Source organism: Arachis hypogaea, chromosome 4 (genome assembly GCF_003086295.3).
Source record: "Arachis hypogaea cultivar Tifrunner chromosome 4, arahy.Tifrunner.gnm2.J5K5, whole genome shotgun sequence".
In the NCBI taxonomy this organism is placed as follows: Eukaryota; Viridiplantae; Streptophyta; class Magnoliopsida; order Fabales; family Fabaceae; genus Arachis; species Arachis hypogaea.
In genome coordinates, this window is record NC_092039.1 from 70,617,703 (window position 1) to 70,628,446 (window position 10,744).

The 10,744-nt window shown below is 32.7% G+C and overlaps 1 protein-coding gene across 1 annotated transcript; it reads right to left on the reverse strand.

Annotated features, from left to right (window-relative positions):
• Nucleotides 1-5,189: 5,189 nt before the first annotated feature.
• On the reverse strand, nucleotides 5,190-8,939 carry LOC112796822 (uncharacterized). The gene is made up of 4 exons (XM_025839457.3): nucleotides 8,478-8,939; nucleotides 7,241-7,302; nucleotides 7,035-7,139; nucleotides 5,190-5,591 (listed from the first exon to the last, which is right to left on the reverse strand). The coding sequence occupies exons 1-4, from the start codon at nucleotides 8,704-8,706 to the stop codon at nucleotides 5,445-5,447; spliced, it is 543 nt and encodes a 180-aa protein (XP_025695242.1). The 5' UTR covers nucleotides 8,707-8,939; the 3' UTR covers nucleotides 5,190-5,444.
• Nucleotides 8,940-10,744: the final 1,805 nt, after the last annotated feature.

Below are 10,744 nucleotides of genomic sequence, written 5' to 3' on the forward strand. Positions count from 1 at the left end.
TCAACCTTTTCTCTTGAATTTTGTTAGAAAGCTTCTCGATCTAATTCCATTGGTTAGTTGTCTTGGAAAAGAAACTATCCATAATTGGAATCCTTCGGAACCTTGGGAAAGGAATGGAGGATTCATGCTAGAGAAGCTTTCTCACAGTGAATTGGATTGGGGTTTGGATGGATATTGTGACATGTAATCCTACCAAATTGTGGTTCATGAAACTGTGTGGTATAATCAGTGATCGAGCATCATCTCTTCTTATGAACATTTAAACCAAGGGATTGGGAATTTGTTTGTTTTTAGAGAGAATTGGTGAGCCAAGGGATTGGGATCCAATCATATAAGATTGCCAAGCAAAATTCAATGAATGCATTGGTTGAGGAAGGGATAAAAATGTTTTGATTCGGAGATCTCAATATCTCCTAAAACCCAATGAATTCCCCATTTCTGATCTACCACTTTCTCTTTATATTCTACAATTAAATTCATGCAATCACCCCCATCCCTTTTTAGTTTCAGCAATTTAGCTTCTCGCTCTTTAATTCATGCAATTTAACATTCCGCAATTCTCATCTAAATCTTGATTCCGCTCAACTAGAACACACTTCTAATCCGAATTGCTCATTCAACCAATCCTTGTGGGATTCGACCTCACTCTATTGTGAGTTTTTACTTGACGATAACCGGTGCACTTGCCGGAAGGAATTTTTGCCGATCGTGCAATTTCCTAAAATCGTAGTTATCAATGGGCATAAGGAAAATTGGCTCCTCAAAATGCATTCACTGGGGATCGAAGTGGGAGCCTCACTCAAACAACAAGGAGCAATACTTACACTACTTGCAAGGAAAATAAGCCAACATGGCTTCACTAGGATTCGAACTTGAGGCCTTCCACTCAAAGCAAGGCATTACCTCTCTTAACTTCACAAAAGAAATTGGTCCAAATGTCTCTACTATAGTTCGAACTTGGAACCTCATTCACCATACAAGGCACCACTGCTCCGCTCTCAACTAGAGCAGAGCAATCTCATGTTGCCTTACAAACCTTGGCACGCAACAAGGATCCCCACACAAAGCTTCAATGCTCCGCTCTCCACAAGAGCAGGGCATCCTCCTAGGAGCAACACTTGGGCTAAAGAGAGAGTGAGTGTAGAGAAATAAAAAATGGTGGAAGGGGGAAGAAGGGGAAGATATTTTAATCTCTACTTTTACCTATAATTACTGACGCAGCAAAATATTGTGTTTCATTAACTTGCCATTATTAAGCCATAGGTAATACAAAAATAGCCGAATTTAAAATTTAAATAATTTAGAATTAGCAGTATCTTATAAATCTTATAATAAATATGAAATAATAAATTAAATTAAATTAGGTTAATTTACCGACTACTTAAACGTTAGTAACCTATTTTCTATTTTGAATCCTAATTTAATTGTAAATCCATATTTAAAAATTAAAATAATTAATTAGGTTAAGTTACTGATGCTTTAGTCGTCAGTAATGTATTTTCATAGTTTTTAAATTACAAAATAATTATCGATGGATAAATTTAGAGATGGTTAAACTGTCAAATAAGTATCACAAATATCTTCGGTACCACTTGGTGCTAGCGTTTTTCTACGCCCACCGTTGGCCAAGTCGTTGGCAATAATTAGCCTAAAAAAATATTATTTTTTCTCATTTCATTTTTTAATTAAAATAAATAAATTGTTGATATTCTTGTTGTCGAAGGTTGTTGATGGTGTTAAAAGTGACGAGAGTGAGAGTGATTTGGAGGATTCGGGTTAAAGGGTATTGAATTTGATGGTCCGAGAATGTTTGGACTATTAAATAGTTTTGTAATAAAACATATTTTTAAAATTTTTTAATAACGGTTAAATAGTCTTTGTCTAATTTTAATTATAAATTAATCTCTTATATATTATTTAATTATAAAATCTATTTTTTATTTTATAAATTATTATTTTATCGTTCATCTATCATGTTTATTAATAATAAAAAACTAAAACAATAACAAATTAGATCTTTCATTAATCATAATAAATATTTTGTAATCTTATTGATATGTTACATACGTATTGGATTGGAAAAATCGTGTTTGTTAGAAATTTAATTAATTAGAATTGATACACAATCGATTGAATTTTGCAAGACATGTGGGATTTTTCTTATTCAATCAATTGGTCATATTACCCAATCAATTGAAATTATCAAAGTAATCTGGGTTTAGTTAATTCAATTGATTAGTTCTATTACCCAATCGATTGACTTTTGCTACTAGAATAATATATAAAAGTTTAATCGATTGCTATGATAATACAATCGATTGAAGTTTGCATGCGACTAATAGTATTTTCCAGTTCAATCGATTGGTATGAGCATTCAATCGATTTAAATGTACGTAAATAAGGTTTTTTCCTGCATTCAATCGATTAATATGATAATACAATCGATTGAATTTTGATATGCGCTATCTATTAAGCCTGATAACCATTTGTGTTCACCATTCCTCCCCATTTTAAATTTTACAACTCCATTTTTGCATAACCTCTCTTCTTTCTCTAAATCCAGAAAATTTCTCTTCTTCTTCTCCAATCTCATCAACATCCACTCCAAACTACATACCTATTATTAATCATCATCCAAATCCCTACAAAACTCACCAAACCAATATCCCCAAAATGGCCACAACTAAAAATGCAGAAAGAGCTAGGGTTGAGGGTGAAAGTTCTGCATTCACCAATTTATAACCTTAATATTAAAGAAAAGATAAGATTAGAGTTTCCAAATCAAAATAAAAACTTAAAAATTGAAGATAAGATTTCAAAAATAAGATAGATGGATAATAAAATAATAATTTATAAACACGAGTAGAAAAATTGAGAACGGCATAACATATAATGTAGTGAACAATTCAATCAATTGGATAACACAACCAATAGATTGAATTGTGAAAATCCATATTGCTTTGAAGACTTAAATCGATTGGGTAACACAACGATTGGGTAACACAACTAATCGATTGAATTGTGAGACCTCATATTGCTTTGAATCAATCGATTGCGTAACATGAACAATCGATTAAAAAAATTCACATTCTAAATATCGTTCAATCGATTGTGTAAAAGTTACAATGGATTGATTTTTGAAAAATCATACTATCGTCCAACATTCAATCGATTGTTTTGTGAAAACTTGAATTCCAATCGATTGAATTATGGAAAATTTAAAATTCAATCGATTGTTTTATTAATCCAATCGATTGATTTTATAAGAAACACGTTTTCACAACCTTATACAGATGTAACGGATCAAAAATAAAATTTTAATCAATTAGAATTGCCAAAAAATTATTATGATTAATAAAAAATCTAATTCATTATTATTATTTTTTTAATTATAATAGATAAATGATAAAATAATAATTTATAAAATAAAAAATAAATTTTATAATTAAATAATATATATAAGAGATTAATTTATAATTAAAATTAAATAAAAATTATTTAACAGTTATTAAAAAATTTTAAAAATATGTTTTGTTATAGAAGTATTTAATAGCCTAAACGTCTTAATCGAATCCTTTGCCGGGCTAAAGGTGCTGAGGAAGGATTATAATTAGGACCGGTGGTGAGTTGAGAATAAAAGAAAAATGATTAAGTTGGGGTGCTTAAAGTATTGTTATCCAAAAATTAGAGAAATATATTTTAAAATTAAAATTAACGTTAGAAACGATTTTGAAGCTAATGTAACGTTAGAAATGATTTCGATTTTCAACCAACACTATAAAAAATAAAATAATACTAAACCCTTGTTCAAATCTTCTCAGACTAGACTTGATCATTACTAGATTAGGGTATAGAAATACAATGATTTTGTATGTGATATACATGTATAAAAATCTAAGATCTAGTTCTAAAATATTATCTAATGTACGAACTCCATAAAATTTGCTTTGTAATCTAGTATAATAATACAAAATAATTATATAACAGATATTATATTAAATTAACAATAATTTTAATTCAACAAATTCCAAATCCTAGTTTTGTTTCATATATGACATAGGTTATTAAACTTGTTTTCATTATTTTCTGTTTTTAAAATTTTATAAAAGAAAAATTATAAATAATAATATCAACAAATCCTATTTTAACTAGTATCAAATTTTTGTTATCATAAAAAAATTGAAAAATAAAAATAAAAAACAAGAAAAATAAAAATAAGAAACACCAATTAAACCCTAAATATTTTACATCTTTTGGTGATTGTCTGAATTAGAAATTGAATCCTCGCTCTCTTAATTCACGCGAATGAATGATATACAAAATTAAGACGAGCAACTAGTAACTAGAAATGGTTTATAATTTATAGTTTAAAATTTAGAATTTAAAAAATATGCTGAATGTTTTATTTTTTCTAAAGTGCATTAGCTTTTGCCAAAAATTAATAGCTTAATATAAAAATTACTATAATAATTCATAAATGAATAACATTATTAAAAGAATGGCACAGAGGTAAATAATTTGGGGAAAAAATGACATTTTAATAATGCCAAATAAATTGATGGAAAGCTCCTCAATTGTTTGAATCTTTGATTTATTTGTATGTTAGCCACACAACGAAAAAGTGTCGAAAATTAAACTAATTTGATAAATTTTTATAAATATATTTAGTCGGTATTTAGACATGCCAAATGTCATATATATTGGCAGTTAATATTTTATATCGTTAATCGTTGACAGAAATTATTAAAGGAGTGACGAAAAGACAAAAATATTTAATTTGTAATATTTAAATAATCAATTTAATTGATAAAATCTTTCAAAAACAAATTGAAGAACAAATTGAAGAACGATTCATCATTCAAGAACTAATTTTCCCATTAACCTATTAGGAATACAAGGTCTTTTAACTGATATTCTCACGGTGCAAGACCAAAGAAAGAACAAACCAGCTAAATCAAAATATATGCCACCAAAAATAAAATAAAATAAAATAAAAAAGGGTATAAACTTATCTTTAAAAGGCCTTAGAGCAGTTTTGTGATGTCCTCACTCCTCAATATGGCTTCCATCCACATCATCAATGTAAAAAATTTCAACTGAGTATCCGTTTTTCTTAAATTTTAACCATAAAATATTTGCAATTGTGTGGTATCTCTAGCTGAAATAAATTTATGTCAAAACCCAAAACATTGAGAGAAAAAGCATACACTGATACACCATTACGAGATGACTAACATGTAGCGAATGAATGACAAAAATGTCATTTTCACAGAGGCTGTGTAAAAAGGAAAAAATGAGTTGCATATATGATATGATCATAACACCTCTAACAAAAGTCTTTCTCTTCCTTTTTCAAATATCACTCACAGGTTTCGAGCTTTACAGTTTACATATGCACAATGCAAAAATGGAATGGTAAAAAACGAATGACTTACTCCAACGCGCTACTTGTATTTTTCCATTATCTTTCTAGCTTCTTCCACAGGATCATCCATAGGCGGAGAGGAGCTGGTTCCTCCATTGCCTCTATCTTTAGGTCCTTGATCTTTATTGAATGCGAGGAAAGCGAAGTAAGCAAGTCCCATTGTGGCCTGTCATCCAGCCATTTACTAGTTAGAAAGCAATAAAGCTTGGAATGGTAATCATAGGTAAACCGTGTGGAATATATGATTACAGCACAATTATTGTTGCATAGAAAACCTTATAAATAATGGAATTATAAATAATTCCTAGGAATTTTAAGATGGGAATATCATATTCACATGTTTGGTTCAAAGTTTGAAAAGCTATTCTTAAGCAAGTTTAATTCCCGGGAATCAAAATACCATCATTTCAATTCTCACCTTCCCTTTGAGTATCTTTAATTCCCATGGGAATGGAATCTTTGTAACAAAGTAATACTTGAACCACACACACCCATAAAGGACTCAAAATATGGATTTTTTTCTCTCTTTTTTCTTCTCTTCTTTTATTCCTTTTTCACCCTTTGAGCAATAGTTAAATTGTCTTCATGTGAACTGAAGGTCATGGATTTAAGTCTTGGAATCAACCCCTGATATTTGCATCAGGTTAGTCTAGCTACATCACACCGTTTGAGTGGGGTCTTTCCCAGACCCTGCCTAATATGGGATGCTTTTGCATTGCGCTGTTCTTTTTTATTCTTTTTCACCCAGGATGGAAAGAAAAAGGGAGCCAGGGGGCAACAGCGTGGGGAAATGATATTCTCATATGTAGGGAGAAAGAATGTTGAGCAGTAAAAACTCCATGGCAATCCTCTTCACTAATTTATAATTTAAAATTAAATTGGCTAGGTCATGGAAGTTATCACATACTTTCAATTTTAGTTTTGAAGAGCCGAAAAAGTGATTTAGATTTGGCAGAGCTATGTTCTGATATTTTGAGGCTATCTTCCTTGGATTCCAAACCAAGAGACTAAACAATTCAAAAACAAAAGCTTCAAAAGAGAGGCAACACAAAAGAACAGTGGTCTACAGGGATCATTACATAAACCAGCATAATAACTTTAGGCATCTCTATGCAACAATATTTTGGTCTTATTTTCATTCAAAATTCTGGAAAGACAATGAAATTGCAACCCAAGATGGACATGTAAACAAATCCTACACATCATGTCACTATTGATTGAACCATGCATGATAATTCTCTATATGTCAATTAAATACAAGACATACAAAACTACTATATATGGCTTCATTTGATTTCAATTCATTCTAAGTTTAACTTTTCCCCCAATAAAATTAGTTCAGCTAGCTGTGTGATGCGAGTAATGATAGAATCTCCACATTAGTGTGAAACAGTATCCCTCTTGATGAATGGAGATAATAGTTTGTCCTAAAAGCTAATAGGACGATACTAACTTGATTTTGGCATAGCCGAATTAATGTATTGATCTAGTGAACTGTAACCTAGATTATTATATTTCTAACTCTCATGATATAAATGACTTGTACAAACAATATCAATGGAACTTTAATTTGATGAATGCTTTTATTTTTTAAAATAGGAAAGCTTACCAAAGCAAAGAACACCGTAGAGAGGACAGACTTGAGCACAAAAAGCAAGAGAGTCAAAGCCACAATTCCAACTGAAATCCTTGCTATTGGTCTTGGTACAGAATTCTATCATCAAGTAACAGAATCAAAGAAAAGTGAGATGTAGAAAACATGGACCAAAATGGATGAGTGGATGACACAAAGTTGAAAGGGCAGTTCTGACTTACGGGAACCAGATTAGCACCTGCCTCAATTCCATCCCTACCGACATTCCATGCAGTCTGCAGAACTACCTTGCAATCAACATGACAGATTATAAAAGAGTAATAATTAGACTTCTTGGACAACCTAAGAATGTGGCAAAAGGATAGTTTATAAATGTTTTCAATACTGAGGGAGAAAATATATATAAATATTGGAAGACACTTGCAGCATGTAAAGACCCTAAATCATAAAGTTTTATTTTTTCTCTCATGATCGAAGGCATCAGAGATTATGGGGCACCACAAGATTTCTTGAAATGACTTGATTTTTTTAAATTGAAAAAAAAAAAAAAAACTAAAGTAGTGGCACAAAAAATATGAGTTGGTAATTATGTTGCAAACTTGAAAAACTGATTTGGTCACAAAAATATTTAGAGCATTAATGCAGCAGAGACAGTAATCATTGAGGAACTGATTTAAGGGTTTATTCTTAAAATAACAGAAAAGAAAGAAAATCATCTGAACATCGTGTTTAAGATGCAATTTAACGCAGTCACCTGTGAAAATAAAAAGCGGTTATCATTCACTTCAATTTAACCAACAAATTGGCAAAGTAGATAAAGCATAGAGTAAATATCTTTTCCTCTCTCAACATTTGCACAAAGGACAATATGCCCTCCACAATTCGAAAATCCCTCATCAGTTCTAACCATCCAAGTAATTTATCTAAGCATCCCTAGTAAACGTTGACCTGCTAATGTATCAGGAGTGCTTAGAGCAATAACAAGGATCGCTTAGACCAGTCACATGGTTGAGGACCGATTAGTAATTTTCAAAATGTGGAGGAGAGCTTTGTCTTTCGGCAAATAAACTGGAAAGGGAATTTACGCTAAAACATACTATGAAGCAGTATGGATTAGTAACTAGCTAAATTCAACATGACATGTAATATCCTTGTTAATTTACTTTTCATTCATCAATTCAATACTCGCAGTCTCTTCACCTTTATCCGCTAGTCATTACCCATTCGTGACGCAAACTGTTTTCATTAAACTCTCTGTTACCATTAAAACTAGCAATGCTAACAAACATTTGCGAGGTGTTAAATAAGAAAACATTATGTTCAACTTATCTAAACATTAAAAAATTAAATTAAAAAAATCAACACAAATGATGGCAGTACTTAATATAAAACAATACCTGAAAGCAACTGAAAAGTGAAAAATAATTCTAAAAAAAATAGTCAAACTTGGAGACTAACCTCTGAAGAAATTGGACTGTGCTGCAAAAACAACAAAACTGGAGCGAGGTTTCTGGGCCGTAGAAATCTTGAAGTGAGTATTGGAGGGGAAAGATTTCTTATTCAACTTCAAATTGGAATTAGGAGAGTGAAACCGAAGAGGCGTATAAGCCAAGTTTCGATTCTGAGAGCAATTTGGAGAACAGGAAGGAGGCGAACAAAAGTTGTGAATAAAAACCGAAGTAGACATTCTTTTCCTTCTCTCAATTCTGTCTCTCAAATGTATTAAATGGATAGAAAAAGTAAAACACAGGCTAAGCTTTAAGGTTTAGGTTAAGTGCAACGAAAGAGAAGGATAATGGGTTTTGAAGGGTGGTTTTTCAAGTATGGAAGAAGTGCATTGTTTATACTTCAGATGGTAGTGATTAGCGAAGAAGATTTGCTTTCCTGGAAGGAAGTGAAGATTTTATTATTGCTTATCCTAGAAGAAGGGATTTTTTTTAAATAAATAAAATAAATATATTAATTATTGAAATATGTATTTTCCATCTTTTTTACCGAAAAACATCACATCACTTATCTCGTTTATACTATAAGTTAACACGTATATCGTTTACACGGTAAATAAGATAAGGTTAAAAATACATGTTCAATTATAATATTTACAGTGTAAACGAGATACGTTAAGACAAATTTTTAGCGGTTATAAAAAGATGTGCAACTCTTGGTATCCTCCATAAATATTTCACTACTTCTTTGTTATTTATTCTTCCCGAAAATAAGCCAAAATGTCTAATAGTAGTGGTTTCTTGGTTGTAAGTGTATATCCCAATTGTCGTGTGAGAAATAGTGATAATGGGGTAACATTTGAGTGTGAGAATCCCATTCTGTTGCGTACCCGGCGAGTAAGTTCGTTGGCAGAATTGAAGAGTCTGTTATTGGTTAGCGTCGGTGGGAGTGAGAGAAAAGAAATCGGAAGGATGGGGTATAGGTTGCTAGCACCGATAAGAAATGGAGTTTTTCAGTTCCATCTGTTTTGGCTCCATGGAGATGAGCATGTGCGGCTGATGTTTGACATCTGTGGGAGAATCATGGCAGAGCAAGTGATTGAGCTTTGTGCAGAGGTTGGCACCACCACCAATTCATGTTGTCAGTCCACTGGAAGACATTGAGGTCAACGGTGAGGAGTCGGATGAGGAGTATATTGCGGATAGCAACGAGACTAGTTCCTCTAAGGATGATGATGACGAAGAGTTTTTACCGGAGTCCTCGATTGAACCAGACTGTAGGTATCTTTTGCCTCCCCGCATCCAATTTCGGCCTTGTCATATGTACCTAGTCACTATGGTACATTGGATCTAGATGTGATGCACGAGTAGAACCCATTTTCCAACACGGGTGAGGAGGATTACAACTTGGACGATGGCGTGGAGTTTAGGGTTGGCCACAGATTCAAAAGCAGAAATGTGCCTCTTCTTCATACACACAGCGTCGGATTATTCCATCTGAGCATCTCTTAAAGAGATATGGTACATCCCATAAGTAGAATTTTGCATCATGCATGAGTTTCCGGGCTTGTTGCCTGGTAAAGTCCTTGAGAATGAACCGTATAGCCATGTAGTTTGCAATGTCTGCAAACCAAGGTACTGTCCGGATGGCATAGAGTTGCTCTTCTGGAAAAGATTCAAATGTGTCAGTGGAGGGAGAAGAAGTCCCTGCTATTGGCTCAATCCATGACAAGTGATCAGCCACCTGATTTTCTACCCCTTTTCTGTCTCTAATTTCTATATCAAAGTCTTGCAGGAGTAATACCCATCGGGTTTAGAATCCTGTTTAGTGAGTAGATACTTTAGAGCATCATGGTCAGTATAAATAATGACCTGAGATCCTACTAGGTAGGATCTGAACTTGTCAATGGCATAAACCACTGCAAGTAGCTCCTTTTCTTTAGTAGTGTTGTTTTTCTGCGCATCATTTAATACGCGACTAGCATAGTAATGACATGTAGAAGCTTGTCATGTCTCTGACCTAGGACTGCGCCAATTGCATGATCACTTGCATCACACATTAGCTCAAATGGCAAGTCCTAGTTGGGTGCAGAGATGATAGGAGCAGTAACAAGCTTGGCTTTTAGAGTTTCGAAGGCATGCATGCATTCTTGGTCAAAGACGAATGGAACATCAGTGGCCAAGAGATTACACAGCGGTTTGGCGATTTTAGAAAAATCTTTTATGAACCGCCTATAGAATCCTGCATGTCCTAGGAAACTTCTGATTGCCTTGACACTA